General features: G+C 51.5%; 4 protein-coding genes across 4 annotated transcripts; 2 read left to right on the forward strand and 2 right to left on the reverse strand.

Moving 5' to 3' along the window:
- Window positions 1-1099: 1099 nt before the first annotated feature.
- T069G_01218 (fungal specific transcription factor domain-containing protein) lies at window positions 1100-3771 on the forward strand (the record flags this gene model as incomplete). The annotated part of the gene is made up of 4 exons (XM_056168428.1): window positions 1100-1554; window positions 1670-1712; window positions 1794-2288; window positions 2383-3771. 4 exons carry the CDS (start codon window positions 1100-1102, stop codon window positions 3769-3771), a joined length of 2382 nt encoding a protein of 793 aa, XP_056033744.1.
- Window positions 3772-6759: 2988 nt separating this feature from the next.
- T069G_01219 (methyltransferase domain-containing protein) lies at window positions 6760-8119 on the reverse strand (the record flags this gene model as incomplete). Its single annotated transcript, XM_056168429.1, has 4 exons — window positions 6760-7210; window positions 7308-7521; window positions 7620-7810; window positions 7962-8119. The coding sequence occupies 4 exons, from the start codon at window positions 8117-8119 to the stop codon at window positions 6760-6762; spliced, it is 1014 nt and encodes a 337-aa protein (XP_056033745.1).
- Window positions 8120-14496: 6377 nt separating this feature from the next.
- On the forward strand, window positions 14497-17198 carry T069G_01220 (CDC45-like protein domain-containing protein; the record flags this gene model as incomplete). The annotated part of the gene is made up of 4 exons (XM_056168430.1): window positions 14497-15164; window positions 15216-15261; window positions 15321-16390; window positions 16454-17198. The coding sequence occupies 4 exons, from the start codon at window positions 14497-14499 to the stop codon at window positions 17196-17198; spliced, it is 2529 nt and encodes an 842-aa protein (XP_056033746.1).
- A 645-nt stretch (window positions 17199-17843) lies between these two features.
- T069G_01221 (uncharacterized protein) lies at window positions 17844-18737 on the reverse strand (the record flags this gene model as incomplete). Its single annotated transcript, XM_056168431.1, has 2 exons — window positions 17844-17857; window positions 17933-18737. The coding sequence occupies 2 exons, from the start codon at window positions 18735-18737 to the stop codon at window positions 17844-17846; spliced, it is 819 nt and encodes a 272-aa protein (XP_056033747.1).
- Between the last annotated feature and the right edge of the window lie 584 nt (window positions 18738-19321).

The following is a 19321-nucleotide window of genomic DNA, read 5'->3' on the forward strand; positions in this document are numbered from 1 at the left end:
ACTTGCACATACTCCTCAATTAAGCTTACAACGTGTGATGGCAAGAGAGCATCGTCAAGACACACAGTATCAAGAAGACATTATGGCATTATAGCAGTTGCACGGAGTGGTACGATGCCTATTGAAGTTTGTAGTACTACCAAGATACCGGGTAGCCAGCATCTGCTAAGGTACCCGAGATATTGGGTGTTATTGGGGATGTAAATCCTGAGATAGGCTGACTTATACACTTGATTCAACGAGTATCGCCACTTACTCGTATGAGGTCGCCTGTCAAGGTATTTACATCGAATTAATGACATCAATAACTGTTCTTATGACCTTGAAGCAATCGGCAGCAGTATCATGTGAATATTCGCATGTAATTCCTTGATTGTAGCTGCATTCCAGCAGTGCCAAGTACAAGAGCAGATACATTTGCATGTACAGTATCAGGTAAGCCTTCCAATCTAATCGATAGAGATTTGATCCGATAAGGCTTCATAACCCATCTACCACCTGGTTGGTGCCTGAGGCTATTCTATTCCATCACGTCCAAAGATGGTTCCTGGCCTAGTCAACCAACGTCATGATATTCGTCACCAACAAAGCCAAAACACGCCATGTTTTCCGCATTCAAACCATCAAATCTTGGCCAACAAGGTAAAAAGCGGCTCCATGCCACAGGAATCCCCACCGGCTTGCTAATCTGCCTCCCATTGGCCTGGCTGCCTAAAACCGCAAATGAGCCCCCGCTTTCTCTCTCCTCGCTCCCCTCAAATATCGCCAGACGAACCGTCTCCAACAAAGTCTGGGCCCGGGTCCGAGACGACTCTTTCGCAACCGACGGCCCCAGCCGAGCCTCAGCCCTACAGCCTACAGGTACAGGCGCTGCATCTCCAGCGTAAAAAGCGCCCTGAGCAAACAGATCTACTGTATTCAGCTCAGCTGCATGCAGGGTTGTGTCAGCGTCCGCCAATCAGTCCGTGCCAGCTCTCGCCGCTGCGCTGACTAGCCAAGAGTATTGGATTGGGCCAGCGCCCTTTGATACCACTGGACTGGATCGGCTCCTCCAGATCGGGACATTTTTTTAGCAGCCAATTCCCGTCCTCTAGGCTGAATGTCTGCTGAAGCTTCTGCTCGCCTGCCAGGCCCCGGCTCAGCCCCGCCGCCGCCATCCGCCTCCCAAGGCCGGCCTCCCCAACACTCACCTCCGGTTGACCCTTCGGTGATCAAACTCACCCGGGGCACTAGCTGTGTCTTGTGCCAACAGCGCAAGGTCCGTTGCGACAGGAACAAGCCCTGTGCCAACTGCGTCAAGGCGGGTGCAGAATGTCGAGTGATTCCCCCGCAGCCTCCGAGGCGGCGGCGCAAGAAGCTGCAGGAAAAGGACTTGCTCGAGAGGTTGCGAAAGTATGAGACCCTGCTGGCACAGAATGGCGTCAAATTTGATGCCATTGATCCGGACTACAGGGCGGACGGCAACCTCGGAGATGATGTTGACGAGCTTGAAACCGATTTCGAGGGTTTAAAGACTTCTCCAGAAGCACTTGCTGGCTCTTCTACTACTGTCGCGTAAGTACTTGTTCATATAAGTCCCCATGCTATCAGACAAAGATATACGTCGCTTAGGACATGGAAGGAAGTAAAGAGAATTTGATGCTGATTCGAGGAATTTGCTTATTATTAGTCCCCAAGAGCCTCCTGGAGCTTGGTTTTCTCTTCATAAAGAGGTAAGAGCCTAGCCCAACGTGTACCTATGTACACTTATCCCCGTTGTCTTACTATTGATCCTAATCGCCATTGTGAAACAGTTTAGAGCCAGTGAGCAGCTGTTGAAAGACTCATCCGAAGATGAGGATGAGAATTTCAAGAAGGGGTCTTTCATTCATTCTGCCTTTGATAAGATGTTTGAAAACCAAGATGGCTTCCCTTTCATCATTGGAGGCTCATTTGCCCCCGTCACTCACAACCACCCTTCTCCCGTCCAAGTGCTGCAACTTTGGCAGATATATATTGACAACATTAATCCCCTGTTGAAAATTACACATGTGCCTAGCATTCAGAGCAAGATTATCGAGGCAACCTCTCGGCCTCACGAGGCTCCGAAGAATATAGAGGCTCTCATGTTTGGCATCTACGTAATCTCTATAAACTCCATTGAGGATGCTGAAATCCAGAGGATTTTTGGCGAGTCAAAGCAGGAACTTCTTGGCCGGTATTTCCCAGCACTTCAGCAGGCTCTGGTTAACGCCAGTTTCATGCGGATTCCCGATCCCTTGACCCTGCAGGCATACCTCTTATATCTTGTGAGTCTCTACTCCTCGTTTTTCTCATATTGGTTACTCCATAGACCACTAGAGAGTACCTCCTATGCCATGTCCCCGCTAACGTATGCTATAGATGACCGTTCGGTGGTATATAGATCCGAGGCAAGTGTTTTGCATGATGGGCATCGCCATTCGTATCGCCCAGCGGATGGGCCTTCACCGAGACCCCGACGGCTATGGCCTCTCTCCTTTCGAGGTCGAGCAGAGGCGGCGATTGTGGTGGACGCTTGTTTCATATGACCGACGAGTCGGAGAGATGACGGGTTCAACAGTCACCGCCCTCACCTCAGGCTGTGATTGCAAGAAACCTTTGAACGTCAATGATTCTGATCTCCACGCTGATGGCAAAGAACCTCCAAAGCCGCACACAGGACCCACAGAGATGCTTTTTGCTCTGACGCGCGTCGAGCTTTCCATGGCCGTGGCGAGTAACAGCAATCGAGACAGCTTCAAGATGAACCCAGAGATTTGCGCTGGCTCACCGCAATCAGGAAAAGCCGCACAACAAGGAAAGCCACCCGCCGTGACAATACGTCTGGCTGGCCAAGATGCTCCGGTATACACTCTTGAAGGATTCTGTGCTCATATGGAGGGCACGTACTTGACCCATTGCGACCCTAAGATTCCTCTCCATTTCTTTACCATGACTATGACGCGGGCAGCGCTCTGCAAGATGCGAATCATCAATTACCTTGTTCGGAGACACAACGCCGAGCCCATGCCGCTGAGCGAGATCGAACGAGATGCCCTAACTACGCAAGCCATATCATGGGTAGAACATGACAATGTAGTCATGTCCTCGGAGAGTCTTCGACCGTATAGATGGTACGCGATGCACTATTTCCCGTTTCCTGCATACATGTTCCTTGTTCAGGAACTGCGCAAGCGCCAGTCGGGACCGCTGGTAGAGAGAGCATGGGCAGCCATCGAGGCGAACTATGACCTTCGTGGTTTATTATCCAATCTTCACAGCCCGATGCACGGAGTTTTCGGTAACCAATTCATCAAAGCCTGGACGGCCCATTGCGATGCCCAGCGGGCTGCAGGAAAGGAGGTTGTAACACCGCGATTTATGAAGATTCTCCAGGAGCGCGCCGAGGCCAAGCGAAGGGCGCGCTCAGAGAATCCCACGGGGTCCGTCCCAGAGCAGCCGCCGGTAGCCTTTCCTCGACCACGTACCCGCGAGATGTCGACGACCTCGCTGGACAACGCCGTCATGATGACTCCGCCGGTGGACCAAAGTGGCGGGTTTGGCCCCCCTCAGCCGGCCATGGCTCCTTCTAGTTCGGCGTCTGGAGATGACGGAGAGATGGATTGGTCGTTCCTCATGGCTGGCTATCAGGATGCCGACACGTTCCAAGGCTTCACGACGCCTAATCACGCTGGCTTCGGGAACGGCATGAGCGGATTCGGCGGGCCAGGAGGGCCAGGAGGACCGGGAGGAAACATGTTTGGAAGCTAGAGGAGGAGAGAAGCACAGGTGCATTAGCATGGCGAAGGAGAGAGAAAAGGGGGGGAGCGAGGGATTGAGAGATGTCACCTCTCGGATTTGGGTGCGTAAATACACGACGCGGAACGGTATCTTCTTCTTTTCACTGTTTATTCTTTCAGGAATATCACTCGAATTTTGTGGTGTATATTATTAATATTAGGAGGAGAAGATACTACATACACGGTGACAGGTAAGACAGCGGTTTGGTCATCATCACTCAGCAAAAGCTCTTTTCCAGGGCAGTCAGATTCCAATAGAACTATTCACTTCTCCGTAACACGTACGCCTCGTTTAACCCCCGTCGCAAGCAATCGATGTCGATCACAGCGTCGCTTGTCTGTCTGGCCACGCCGAAGCCACGAGCTGTTCGGGAACACCCCCTGGGCAAGCATGGGAGAAGAACCGCACGTTGGTAAGCCCGGCTCTCGACCATTTGTAAGAATCGGGCAACTCCGCCAGTTTTGCGCAGCTCGTGCCTTGAAGAAAATAAGAATCTCACCTCATTTATTATAACTGGTTCCTGAGAACTACTGTTACAGAGTAGGAGTATAGTAGCATTATTGGCATTACGCCATGTCACACCCCTTGACAACACAAAGCGACGGATTTCCAAGTGGCTTTTCCGCCCCAGCTTTTTTTCTCATCGTTTGCGTTCCGTCGCATCGGTCCGCTACTTTGACTCCATAATAATCTTTTTCGTAGGTGACGAGTAATTGTACGTACGCACGTCCTTATTTTTTTTCATAATTTAATCATGGTTCAAACGAGGGACACCGCTTTGGAAGCAGGGGATGTAAGAAACTAGTATGATTTATCGGGGAGTTATGTATTTCTTTCTTTTTTTTCCCCTTCCCAACAAACGTCATGAAGAGTAAAATCAAGCATTGTAAATTCATGTCGGTACTGTACGTAGTGCTCTCTGTGAGGCACGAACTATTTTGTCGTGGTTATCCCTGTAAGTTACCGGATAGAGGTTCGGTGTGTTTTGAGTTGCTGTAAATGGCAGTTCTGGTGCATTCAAAGCATAGTGTCGTTTTTTTTGCATTATTGGACGGAGTACTTCGTATACAATTGTATTTGGCCTTTGGATGAATGGTCTAAAAGAATTAATCTATTATTTCTTAAGATTTATCCTTTTTGTTCTCATGGTTTGTCCATAGCATCGCTGTGTCAAATATCTATTACTGCCGTCACACATATAGACTAACAGCAGAGAAAACACGCTTCGTCCGATAAGGCGAAACGAGGAAAAAGGCCATATGTATACACCCTCAGATACAGTACAAAACGGTCAAAAAAAACAAATCGGGCCCTGCAATCTCCGCCAAAGCGATCGGTCACATGTAGGCATGAAGACCAAAGACGAAAAAAGAACGAGGCTAGTGGCAGTTCAAACATGTAACCAAGCGACTGCTGACCTCTTCTTCCCATGATCGGAGAGGCCCTGATGGGCGGCTAATGCACACAAAAGAAGTGGGATTGTGCATTTGCGGATGGCTAGATGTGCGTCTTATATCCGATCAAGGAGGGAGGGACAGCGAGCGTCAAGAAAAGGTGATTGATTGGGGGCGGGACCCGGAAGGGGCTCCGTAAGAGAGAGAGAATTGGCTTGTCTTGCGAATTGAGGGACAATGACGGAGTGGGTAAAAGCATAAAGAACCAAGCAGGGGTTTGGAGGGAAAACGTTGGGCGGAACAAGGGTATTATAACTCGTAGGACAAAAAAGAGCAGGGTTGGATTGGGAAGAAAGAGAAAGAGGTGTCATGCCCCCGGACAGGGTAGCAGCCGGATTGACTTCTGCCAGATCACACATTTGATAACCATCTCTCAACTCCCGTACACCGTAACTGTCTTCGGCTGTTGTGGAATCGTGTGTTTTTTGTTGAAATGAAGTGGTGATGGATATGTATCCGCTTGCTCGTAGCTCTGGTGACATGTCTGTCTATCCACATCCACTGCAAAACAGAAGAAAAGCCTAGGTAGGTAAATAAAACCATTCACTCACACAGAGTCAGGATATCCAAAATACAAAGAAAACAGCCAAGATATCACAAACCCCTCTCCAAAAAAGATTAGAGCCAAAAAGTGATAGCTGAAGCGCCAATATAGCGCTTCTCATGAGATATCCCTCCCGAAAAAATAAATCCCCAGAATAAAGTGGGCATGTCCTTATCCTCTTTGATGGTAACCCCTCCAAATATACACCCATAAAATGCTCCCCCAAAAAATAACCAAAAAGACAAACCTAAACAAAACATGTGCCCGTTTCTTTCGTTTCCCGCTCTTATAAGTCCCGAAGCCCAGCGCCGTAAACCCTTTTTGATTTTCTCCGTGATGCAAGGTTCATGTTTCCCAAACGCTTTGGTATGCGATACGTGAATTTGTGTAGATAGGTAGAGACAAGATAGTGCGTGATTGGGGGAGGGGAGGGGGTAGTGCCAGGGGTGTGTGTGTGCGTGATGAGGCATTCTGCAGTAGGTAAATCAATGGAGATGGGGAAGAATGCCAGCGTTGAGTATTGTGGTCCATCCCCACCGTCTGTTTGCCGGCCCTATACCGTTTCTTTTTTTTATACATCTTTTTTTATTCTTCGGCGCTTAAGAGTCTTGGACAAAAGCGGTGCTTGGTTGTGTTCTGCCAAACAGCCCCCACGTAGGCAGTCCCCCAAAAGGAGAGAGTGAGAGAGAGGGATAGAGGGAGGGAGAAGGAAAAGAAAAAGAAAGGAAACCCAGAGTATATGCCATCGTCATGTATCGTTTGCGAAGCCTCCAACCAGCTCTTTTCTTTGAGCGAGACATCACCATGCAATATGAATCGTGTCAAAGAGGGATTTTGTATCTCTTTCCCTTAGCCAGCGAAATGCAGTCGTCAGCGGTTCCCCCTTTTCATCCTTTTTTTTTTCTTGTTATTTTTTTCTTGTCGTAAAATGTTCATAAATCCGTCGTTGCCTTGTCAAGATTATAACGGCTTTTGAGCCCAGACAATGCCCCAGTCGAGGCGAGCATGGATCTTTGTGTTGTCCATGGCCATGAGTGTCTCCTGACACAGCTGCCTCGCCTCTTCCTCGGTGATGCCCAGGTCGTCGTGCCGGATGAGAAGGGCCGCGGTCCAGTCGATGAGGTTGTCCTGGTTAAACATGCCCATCTCACGCTCTCGTGACCGGCGCGACCATCGGCCGACGGGGATGTGCGTGTGCTGCTCCTGGACGTTGATGAAGCCCATCTGGCGGAGGACCTGGGGCAGTGTCGGGGGGAAGTAGAGCTGCCAGCCGTACTTTCGCGCAAAGGGGCCGTCGTTCACGAGGTCGTAGAGGCGTTGGACGGGATGGTCGATTGCGGGAGTGCCGTCTTCCCAGGTAAGGGGTATGAAGAGATCATGACACTCGAGCCAGCCGCCAGGCTTCAAGGCCCTATTTCGACTCAGTCAGCCACTGTTCTTGTTCTAAAAGGTGTGTAAAAAAAGGGAGGGGTAAACAAAGGAGTAAACGCATAGGGTCATTGTCGTACTCTAGAGCTCTCTGCAGAAATAGCTCGGGGTTGCGGACCGTCTGGATGACGGACCTTGTGTGGATGAGGTCTGCACCAGCGTAGATTCTCGTCCACGGACGGCTCTCGTCGTCGAGATCTTCCACGCGAAACTCTGCGTTTGGCGGTGTCCAAGGGGGTTGGATGGCAGAAATGTCGCTGCCAATGACACGAGCACTCGGGTATCTCTCGGCCACTTTGTTGTAGGAGGAGGGTTAGTTGAGTTCAAATCGAGGATGGAGAGCATTTTTAAAGCTCTTGGTAGCTGATAAAAGGGGAAGGAATGGTACGAACCATCGATGGGCCAGAAGCCCGCGCCGGTGCCTAGATCGACGATTTTCTGGGGGTTGTTGCCGATCGGTGAAATAAAGTAGTCGCCGTTGAGGAGATAGTCGGAGTAGACTCTGTGTTTGAGGTGTTCGCGAGCCTGCTCCGTGTCGTCGTTTGGCAGTCCATAGCGCTCGTCAAACCAGCCCTGATACCGCCTATTGACTCGTCAGCTCTCATGAACTTGACTCGGGCTCCTCTTTTTTGGCCTTGTTCTCTTTTCCTTCTTTTCCCCTTCTTCTTCCTTGTTCCCTTTTTTCGCCACCCGAGGGGGTAGCGGGCGTTCTTGTCAGGGATTCTTTGACCTACCTCCCGTTTTTGTATCTGTGAACCATCTGGGCGGTGTCGATGGATGTGAACTCGGAAAAGTCCACCGTTTCGGCATAATCTGACGTAGAGTCTTCGCTGGAGCCGTGATGGTCGCCCCCTCCGGACCCGGGAGGGCCTTGTGCACTATTAAGACTCATGGCGGCCAAATTGTATACAACGACAGATTCTCAATATCAAGGTAGATGTAGGGAGAGGAGTTTTGAGGAGAGGATAGAAAGAGAGACGAGAAGAAGCTCTTTGAACTGAGAGACGAGAGAGGGGGGAAAGGGTCAAATAATAATCTTTATGCTAGAAACGAGTCCCCGAGGCCAATTGGATCGAGTGTCCGTCAAGTGTCTGGTCGGCGTTGCAAAGGGAGAAAAGAAATGAGTGAAAGGGCTCCGTTTCGGGGAGCCAAGGTCGATCTATTCTAGCACAGAAGTGGAAGGGCCCCGAGTGATTTGCAGCAAGCCAAAAAGGGCTGAGAGAGGAGAGGGTGCGGCAATGAAAAGCAGAAAGCAGACGCCCCCCAGCACCAGCACCAGACAGACAGCGGCCGCGGACAGACACGGGAAAAGGCACAGCTTGAGCACGCACAAGTTTGCAAGGCCCAGTAGGCTGGGTCCCGTCACCGGTCGGTGGGCACTGGCAACTGGCCAATGCGAGGCGATTCTGGCTCAGAATCCTCCGTCTTCCCAGCAGCTTGGGATGGAGGGTCAGACAAGCACATAAGCACTGACCTGACAGCTGCTATAGCGGCGTCAGACAAGGGAACTCGGGCCAGACAGAGACACGGGGCAGGGATGGCGGAGGTGGGAGGTTAGTGTACTCGTAATTTAAAAAATATTACAGTAGAGAGTGAGAGGGCGAGAAGAGACGGAGTGGTGCAAAGTCCAAGTCGGGGGTGAGGAGGAGGAGTACAGCAGAGATGGGGATGGGGGGGTCCCTTGGAGTCTCGGGGGCCGGATGGCGGGAGTTTGCTCTGTTTTAGCAGTGAGGATACCTGAGGATACCCTGCCAGCAACTGCTACGTCGAGGCAAGGAGGATCCCCGGGGGGCGTGGAGGCCCGGAAAACGAGGGCGTGAGGGCGTGGCTCGAAGGAACAAAAAGAGTTATAGTTGTGCTGTTGGTCGGTGTCTGAGCCAGAGATCTGGTAGCGGGTGGAGAGTGGCTTATTACATTAGCTACCGTTTGCCTGGGCGCCGTACTGTCGGGACTTGGGAGGGAAAAAAAAAACTGGAATAGTGACGAGCTGCCAAGCAAGATTGCACTTTTAGCTAGCTAGCAACTTTTAGTATAGCAGATGGAGGCCAAAAGGCGGGGGCAGCGAACTTGGATGGGATGGGATGGATGGATATTATGAAGGGGGGAATTTGGCAGACACAACGCAGACGCGGCCAACAAAAAGGATGGAGGATTGAAACCAGGCACTGGGTACTGGGTGCTGCTTAACTAGATGGATGGGATTGGATTGAAAGCCCCGACAGCCAGAACATTGAAGCTAGAGCAGAGCCTACTAAGATAGAAGAGGAGACGTGAACGAGAATGGCAACATACATTTGAACTCGAAATGGCACTGGATTGGCTGGATGCAACGGCGACGCATTCCAGCAGGGGCAAAAGTGCAGGCTTGAAGCCACAGACAGTCCCAAAGGCTGCAAGAGGGGTAGCCGGAGATGCACTGGGAAGCCACAAAAAAAAGATCGGGAGGATTCAGACCCTGATGTGATGCCGTGGCCGAAACCTTGTGCGGCAAAAAGGTACATTGCACTGCATTTGATCCATTCCATCTACCTAACCAGGTACTTACGCGAGGAGAAGCTTTGATGCAATACGGAACGGAGTATAGCTCGATTTACGAGGCGGACAAGGCAAGCATGGAAAGGCAATGCGAAGCGAGAGGCCAGGCGAGCGAGGCGAGGGTCAGTGCGAATGTACGAGTACCTAAGGCATAGCACATGCTGCAACTACAAGTACACTATACTCGGCTCCCCTCCCTTCTGACGGTAGTGTCAATCCGTTTTGTTTGTCTTGGCTGTCTTGTTTTCCCGTCATCGACAGCCGAATTCCTAGCAAATCGGTGCTAGGAAAAATGGGCGATTTTCATCTGGTGGTGTGCACTCCATCATGCGAGGCGCTAGAGCTCACAAACAGCTAAGGCGGTGGACCGTTCCGCCGAGCAGCGCGCAAATGTGGATGGTCGCTAGGCTGAGGGGGGCCAAAGTATCCAATCTGCTACAGAGGGTAAAGACGTCCATTGGCCTAAACTTGAGTGCTAGGGGCGTGTTGGTATTAGTAGGGATGGACTGGTGTCTGGTGTTACCGAGTAATGGGGTTGGTTGGTTGGTTCGAGCGCAGACACGGGATACACTCCCGGGGACCACTGGCAAGCAAAGAGAAAAAAGAGAGAAGGGAAAACAGACAGAGACAGAGCTGAAAAACACAAACAGAAGTGGTTATTCGCCAAGCCCGGCCATCATCAAACTGCCCCGGTCCTGTCCTGTCCAGGGCAGCAAGCAGCTCCAGCTCTTCTCCCACCAGTGCTACCAGCACTAAAAACGGCGCAGAGCTTGGAGCTACAGCAGAAACCTGAAAGCCACCAAGCTGGCTGGGCTCTGCTCCAGTGCTATGACCGACCCCGTTACCTTGGGGCTGCTGCTAGCACTGGCGAAAAAGCTCTAGAATACTACCGGTTAGCAAGCCTCTTCTAGCGGTGCATCCTTTGCAGAAACTTGTTCGGGCTCTTGTGCCCAAAAGCGCTGCGTCCAAGGGCAAACCAGGCCCAGCGCTCTGGTTAAATGTGGCACAGCCAGCAACAGCCGGACCCGACAGTCTGGTGCGGTGTGTCATCCTCCAGGCTCAGGTCTCGGTAGTGCCCTTTTTACGCTCCAGAAGGGCCTCCCCGGGCTGGGTCAGGTACCTCGCGGGTACAGGCGCAGGTAAGGGTACAGGCACAGGCACAGGTACAGGTACGAACATGGAGCGGGTACCTCTGCAGCGCAGCGCAGTGCAGTGCAGTGGACTCAACTTCGATGGGCTCCATGCGTCCATCCGCGGCCCTCGCATTTCGAGCCCCCATCCATCAGAACGGCTACTGTGCATGGACTGGACTAAACCAGAGTCCCCTCCCATGCCGTCAGCCGTTCTCAGTGAAATTACCTGACTAATAGATGGCAATTTACAGTCCGGTCTCCCTGTATGCTATGCACCAAAGCAATACGCAGCGCACCCACGCACACCTGAGGCTGGAGGGAGCGCTTGTAGCGGAACTGCCGAGTCCGGGATGCTGGTGCTGGTACATGTAAGTACAGTACTAATGCTCGTACGAGTACTTGTACTTCTCGCTTGTTGGCGACGCCGCTTTGCCTTGTCTCTCTTTTGTCTGACTCGCACCCGCTCGCACACGAGATGAGACGGGATGTGGAAAAAAAAAGTAATTTGTTATCATATTTTCTCCGAGCCGAGCGTAAGAGTAAAAAAAAGGGAAAAAGAAACAAAATTAGACCCGTAAGCCCTTACCGTCGTGTCGGTAACAGGTCGTCATCGCCCGTTGGCCGCTTGCGGGATGCTGCCGGCTTGTGAAATCCTTCAGCTGAGCCGCACAAACGTTCCATAGCTGCAACTTTGGCAGCAAACCTGCGTTGATGTGCGATTTCCGCCTCGATAATACCTCGACCCATACCCAAGTTTTTTTGCAATGCGCACTCCCCCCTCTCTCCGCCAAGCTCCGGCTTCTGCACTCCGTTTCTGCCGCAGCCTGCAAGGCGCGCTTCTTTGGGTACGACAGGTGCATGTACTTGTTACCTGCACGAACCTTGCTAGATGCGCACACCCGCAAGTACCTCTTCATTCTGGTGCTGGTACATGCTGTCCTGGTGGCGCCCGCCAATGTCCTGTCAACTTTCTCACCGCCCTTGTTTCTCAACTCTCCCTCCGTTTTCTCTTCTCTCTTCTGCATGTGTACAGTTTCCTCTCCGTCAACTTGGACCCATGGGAGCTGTCAGAAAAGGGAAACCTACCATTTTCTCTCTTTCCACGCCTTACTCATGTTGGGCAATCGACTGCTGGCCACGCTGGTCCCTCCCTTGAAATCCACGCCGGGGTTCCACTCTTTGCTTTTCCGTCTAAGGCGATCTGCTGTCTCTCGATGTAACAGCCGGTAGCCGCTGGTCCAATCCGCAATCCGAACCCCCAACCCGCTCAAAGCACGTCGAAGCTGCAGCGGGGTTTTTGGCGAGGACGGTGAACCATGTTCCAGTTTGTTAGCCCGGGCAGGGCCATGGGACAAGCCCGCAATGCAGTGCAGTGGTGGTTGCCAGTACGAGCACGATACGTGTACGAGGACTAGGAGGCCAAGTTTGGTGGCGTTCCTGTTTGCAGTCCTGATTTTCCTGATTCCTGGCTTCCTTGTCCTTCACATGTCTCGGCTCGAAATCATTCAGCCTCTTCTTAGCTCCGGCTGCCTGTCAGCATCAGGTACACTTTGCTCCGTCCCAAGCACGCTCTCCCGGCTGCCGCACAGGCGGGTAGGCGTGCATGAGACGCATACCTGCTGCGAGCTAGCTCTTCAAACATCGTACCATGGCCATAATAACCGGACACACCTCCACACCTCAAGGGCGGGGGTCTTCCAGAGGTCGTCGTCCGGCTCCGATGCCGTCGTTGACCGCATGATTAGTAGAGAGAGACCTTTGATTCTCCTCATCTCTCCTCCTAGGCACAATGCTTGGTGCTCCGCAAAATTAGTGACTCAGGCTATTCAGATGGTGAGAATGACTTGTACGGGAGTCACTAACACAGGCCGTGATGCGCTAGCACTCGCCCTCCTCCTTCTCCTCCTACAGAAGATGGAACCCGCAGTTTAATTTCGGAAGGGAGACGGCCTAGAGTCGCAATAATGGCCTAGTATTGCGGCCTCACAGCCTAGGCTTGCTCCCTTTGAAAATACGAGATGATACAGGGACAGTTGCCCGCATTCCCATGACAGCTGTCTTCTCCCCATCTTAGTTTTACCAGGGTGGACATGTTGTGTTCCCAATACTTCATCCTGTTTGTACGAGTACATGTATGAGTGTCTTGTGCAAGTAACCAAGCAACCAAGTAAGCCTTGAATCCTTGAATCAGCACAGGTTACATGACACACTGCTTTCCCAAGGCCTTGGCTCGGGATTTCCCACCGACCACCCGTGTCCACTCGTGTGACGCTTTCGTAAAGAGCCCAAGAAGCCCAGAGGGTGTGGGTTAGACGCCTAGGTTCACAGAGCGCCGCAGCATTTCCCTGTTTGAAATACGTGTTATACGGCCCGGAGAATGACATGCACCAATGGATTATATTAAGCTGACAGTGTTTAATCTAATTGACAGCCGAACGGGCCGAGACAAGCAAGTTTGCTGGCAATATGGTCCCCGAAGCAAAACACATTTGATGCTTGACTCGCATCTATACGCAGACACCCCGTCTTACGAATCAGAAAAAACGAAAACCTAAAACCCCCAGAACGGGCGTAAAATCCAAGATCGGGGGGAGCCCAAAAGGCGTTTGGATTTAGGCGGGTAACGGGACGGAAATGGCCGTCCTTTGCTTGGCCTGCAGGAAAGCCAGGCGATGCTTTTATCGGTGCGGGCTGCTTTGCTGATGTCTCCTTGCGTTGAGGTTGAGTCGTTGCTTTGCACTGGATGTTTTGCATCTTTTGGCGCCTCACTTTTTTGCGTGTCTGTGTCTGTGTGTTATTGTTTTGGCAGGGGTGTTAGCTAATAGTATTGATGTGAGCTGGTGACTACTAAGGTAAGCAGCAGCTGCTGTAGCTCCATGCCTGATTCTTTTCCTTTTTCATTCAGCATGAAGAGAGTAATGAATATTTCATACAAGGAAAATCTAATACTCTACCTAATATCATAGACTATGGAATATCTAGGTAAATAGAGGCTTCAGAAATCCGCGGATCAAAAAACTGCATGTCACGTCACAAACTCGTGCCCCACTTGGCAGGACCCCTCCATCGATCCTTCCCACTTGCTCGTCGCGGTGCGCGTCACTCAATTGGGCGTTTCTTTAATGGCCGCCCATACACGCGTTTTCTAGCGCAAAAACATCATCGTGTGCTTCAAACATTCGAGCTCTTCAACAACAAAAAAAAAGCACAGCTTAAGCATCAGCGTCAGCATTTGCATCAGCATCAGCATTTTGCTCGTAGCATTTTGTCTCTTGTTTGTTTCTTTTCCTTATTTTCCTCATTGATATGCTGCATCTGGTTTTTATTTCCATATTCCCTTCTCGCTCGGCTTGAACTTGGAACCAAAAGTCTTGGTACTAGATTCTTCATTGTGCTATGCGCCTTGGACCCGTGTCTAACGCCAGTTCCGTTTTCTGTCACGACCAGGCCAGGATTGGGCGCGTTTCCGGAGTGATCACCTCCTATCCAGGAAACAAGAGAAAAGAAGCATTTACTTGCAGCTTTTATTCCATGCCGTTATTCCATCAATTGGGACTTCTATAAGTTTTGACACAGATATCCATACCCGCCGCCTCGAGCCATGTATCTCCCACGTTCTCTGATATCCAAGCTCTACTCGCACCTTCAAAACACTCGACATCCTCTCTCCCCGGCCGTCCTGATCCTCGTCGCGCTCGAACCGGATGCTCTCTGCGCTTGCCGTATCCTTACTCGCCTCCTCAAACATGACTACATTCCGCACAAGATCCAACCCGTCGCAGGCTACAATGACCTGGAGAAGGCCGGAAGGGAGCTTGTGGTCCCGATGATGGAGTCGCAGGGAGGCAGTGGAGGAGTTGTCGTCTGCCTCGGCGTTGGAGGCATGGTCGATCTTGGCCCGTTGCTGGGATTAGAACCTGAAGGTGAAGAGTCTCCCTACAGCGGCGTCGAAGTCTGGGTCTTTGATGCTCATAGGCCTTGGAACTTGGCCAATGTCTTTGGCGGCTTTCCTCTCGAGCCCCCGAATCAAGTATCGAGTTCATACCAGTCGAGGAGTCCGGCAGGAATCACAGGAGGCGCCATCAATCGATCATACAACTCAGGCAAGGGCGGCATCGTGGTGTTTGACGACGGTGATATTGAAGGGGACCTCATGACGGAGCGTGATGCGTATCTGGCGCTTCTGGATATGCCAGACATTGAGGAGCAGGGCGACGAGGACTCCAGCGAAGACGAGGACGACGATGAGGCCCATTCTGGTCAAGAAGAGTCAGCCCATGCAGGACAGAAGAGAAAGAGCTTAAACGAGGACGAGTCTAGTGACGACGAGGAAGAGCCGCCTCGTCAGCGGCGACGAAGTAATTCCGTACGTCACCTAAGCGTCCCCCTGAATATCATTGTGTTGATGCATCTAACACTTCTTAGTCAAGTTCCATAGCCAGCTCTCCTCGCAGACCAAAGCCCAGAGGCCTACTGTCAATCCGAGATCCTGCAGTGCTGTCGAGCGACCCCGTCGAACCTCCATCAGGAGCCCAGCCTCCGCCAAAAGTTTCTGCCCGCACCCTGCGAAAGCGATTATTACGAATGCGACAAGATAAAGAAGCCGTCCTACACCAATACTACAGGATGGGATCGTCTTTTGCAGAACCCATCTCGTCCATGATGTACTCGTTGGCCTCCGAACTCGGTCGCGATGACAATGACCTTCTCTGGCTGGCTATAGTAGGAGTTACATCGATGGAGCTTTACGGACGGTCATCGGCGGGCGTCGCCGCCCCCGTCCGCTCTGGTGGAGGTGGGAGACCATCTGGGTGGTTTGGCGTGCGAGGTGCTCGCCTGCGACAGCTCTTGCGAGATGAGGTCCGGAGGTTGAACCCACCAGAAATGACAAACGGAAAAGTTGCCCCTGAAAATAACGGCATCATACCAACCACGGCCAGGAACCCTGAAGACACGGGCATTCGCCTGTCACCAGAGCCAAGGTTTCTTCTGATCCGCCACTGGAGTCTCTACGACAGCATGCTACACTCGCCATATCTCTTTTCCAGACTAAGAACCTGGAGCGAAGCGGGTATCAAGCGGCTTCACAAGCTTCTCGCCAAGATGGGAGTCAGCTTGGCGCAGTGCAAACAGAGCTATACGCACATGGACATGATGCTGAAGCGCGAGCTGAGAGCAAAGCTTTTGAAGTACGGATCTCTATACAACTTGGACGAGATGGTCCCGGCGGTCGACACAGACGGCAAAGATCGAGCGGGAGCCAAGGATGGATGGGGCTTTGTCCGCAGCTGGGGCTGGCGTGCCACCCTCAGCGCTCAGGATGTTGGCGTTGTCATTGGTGCTCTGCTGGAGGTTGGACAACATGCTCAAACTTTGGAAACAACAAACGGAGGACCAAGCCAGGTGACCCGCGAGATGGAGGATGAGTCAGAGTTGGCTGCGCAGGGCGAGGAGTGGATTGGACGCTTCTGGGAAGCGTATGATGCATTGGAAAAGTGAGCTGCACTTATAAGTCCAATGTAGCAAAATGAAATTGATATGCTAACGAAATATGACAGTATTGATGCTCTCAAAGCCGGACTGCCGACGGCGCAATTCCTGCACCGCGCAATCTACCGAACAGGGACATCTCTCATTAACAAGAAGCAAATCAAGCATCTCCGTGCTTTCCGCATGTGCGTCGTCAAAGACGGCCCAGATGTTGCTCTCTTCACCCACCCAGCCGCCTTGACAAAACTGGCTCTCTGGATAGGAGAGGCTTTGGCTGAACAAGAAAAGGAATCCCAGGGAAAGCTGTCACATGGCGGTCGTGGAACACCCCTGGTAGTGGCGAGCCTAAACGAGAAGCGTGGAGTCTACATCGTCGTTGGTACTGGTGGTGGCGGAGGACCTGATAGCGTGTTTATGAACAAGGCTACTAAGCAAGAGAGGCAATCAAACAAAGAGGCCAAGGCAAAGAAGAAAGAGGAGGCGCGAAAGGCGAAGGAAAAAATTCGCGAAGAGAAGCGTGCGGCTAAACGAGCTGCGAACCAAGGCAACGACGACAACGACGATGATGACGAACTGGAGACGGAATCTGAAGGGTCCGACTCTTCTGAATCGGAAGATGACTCGGATGACGAAGATGCTGAGAACGATAGAGGTTACGGCTTGAACAAGTTTGGCAACGCATTCCAGGAAGTCATCTCTGAGACGAGCGCGCGAGTCCGAATTGACAGCTTCGAGCACTCTGTCGTGGAAGTCAAGAAGGAGGATCTGGGAGGATTCCTCGAGAGTCTCAGTGAAAAGGCCGTGGTGGGTTAATAGATGGTCGTGGACATGTGTTTGGCTTGAAGATGAGCGACGTTCATGAGCTATTTCTCTGCGAGCGACGGGATTGACGAAAGGTATGTAGGAATGTTTGTTTATATAAATTTCTTTTTTATTTTTCAGGTGTTTTAGGGGAGAAAAGGGAAATCACACATCATATTGAATGGATGAAGGATCGGATGGGGGAGTTATGGGGAGCTGGTGGCTTGGGAGCGAAGAACCATGAGGTTGAGGGCATATTTTTGAAAGGATAGCTTTTTTGTTTTCTTCTCAAGGGGCTATACATATGGTTTCTTGTATGAGTTAATTGTATCGAATCACGCTTACTGTTTTTTCCGTTGACTTATACCTTGTCTGTGTTTTGGGTTGATTATACTAGATTGGATGATAGATGACAACGGCTGAGCAGCACGTTTATTTCTTGGAGCTTGACTCCTGCAATATTCACACTTCACGAGAGAAAAGTCTTAACATTCACATGACAAGGAGCAAGGTTTTGATTGACAATTCTTTTTTTCCGAGTTATCATGATTTACGTACTCTCCATGCTAGATCAACCAGCTCCAACCCTTGTCGTGTTTCATTTCCATTTCATTCCTATTTTACCCAAAAACGAGAAGCTTCGTTTCTCATTCCACCTTACGCGTTGATAACTAATCAATCTCATTAGCACACTCTATTCTCGCCCACTTAAACAATTATAAGAGAGAATCATGGTTTAGACTTACCGATATTGAGTCCATTGCTCTTAAAGCCCTGGTTCAACACAATAACAATGTCCTGACCGCCAACCATCTGCAGATCCTTCATAGTCTGCAGGGAAACGATCTGTGCCAACAAAGAGATCTGGCTGCCGACGCTCAGCTTGTCCAGGGAGCTGGCGTCCAGGACGCCGTCGAGGCCGAGAGTGTTGAGGGCGCCGGCGATGGCTGCGCTCAGAGCGTTGTTGCCGTTGTTGTTATTGTTATTGTTGTTATTGTTATGCTTTCCCTTGCCCTGGCCCTTGCCCTGGCCCTTGCCCTGGCCGTTGTTCTTGCCGTTGTCCTTGCCGTTTCCTTTTCCATTATCCTTGCCCTTGCCGTTGTCGGAGGCGGTTCCGTTGCCGACGGCGACGGCGGTGGTCTCAATGGCCGGGGCCGCGGAGGTGGTGGTAGCAGCAACGGTCGTAGCGGCGGCATCGGCGGCGGCAGCAGTGGTAGTGGCAGCAGCAGCGGTAGTGGTCGCCGCGGCATCAGTAGCCTTGGCATCGCCAGCCTTCTTGTCATCGCCAGCCTTCTTGTCCGTAGGCTTAGCAGCAGGAGGAGCAGCAGCAGGGGCCTCCTTCTTTCCGGCAGCGGGATCAGCCGCAGGAGGGGGAGCAGCCGTGTTGGCGTTGAGAGGGACCAGGTTGCGGGCAGCAATGGCGTTGATGGCATGGCCGAAGAGAGATCGGCTGTCTCGGGCCTGGACACCGGTGTTGGCGGTACCTGGCTGAGCCGGCAGAGCGGACGAAAGGCCGGCAGCGGCGAGAAGGAGAATTGAAGAAGGCTTCATTTTGAATGATGTGATGAAATAAGAGAAGAAATGGTAAAAAGAAAGAAGAGTTTAAAGATTGGTTGGTATAAAATCGAGCAAAAGGTTTCAGTGAATCGAAGGAAACAGAGCACAGCTCTTGTTTAGGAAAAGAAAAGAATTGAATGTAAAGTGAGTGAAGCGCAGCGACCCTGAGGAGAAAAAGAGAAGAGACCAGAATGGGACGGAGAGAGGGCATGATATATACTCTTGGGGAGAGGATGCCTCGGATGCTGCCGTACACAAGCTTTTTGCTCGTCTCATCTTCATCCGGAGCCCTGGTCGCCTAGCCATGGAGTCGTAACTTGTATGAGTCGTCAGCCCCTGAGACCGGATGTGATGGTATCCAGAGGCTACCTCTACGGAGGTGAGGGAGGAAGAGCCCCTGGTCTATCGGATGATTCGCTAGTTCTGATGACATATCGATCTCAGCTGATCGTCACAGCTCTCATGGCATCATGGGTGAGTGCCAGCAATCCCCAAAGCACAACCGTAAGCGAAAGTCTCATGAGTCGGGGAATATTAATGCGAAACGCGAATCGTCTCCCGGCAGAAGCTATAAAGCA

Source organism: Trichoderma breve, chromosome 1 (assembly GCF_028502605.1).
Source record: "Trichoderma breve strain T069 chromosome 1, whole genome shotgun sequence".
In the NCBI taxonomy this organism is placed as follows: domain Eukaryota; kingdom Fungi; phylum Ascomycota; class Sordariomycetes; order Hypocreales; family Hypocreaceae; genus Trichoderma; species Trichoderma breve.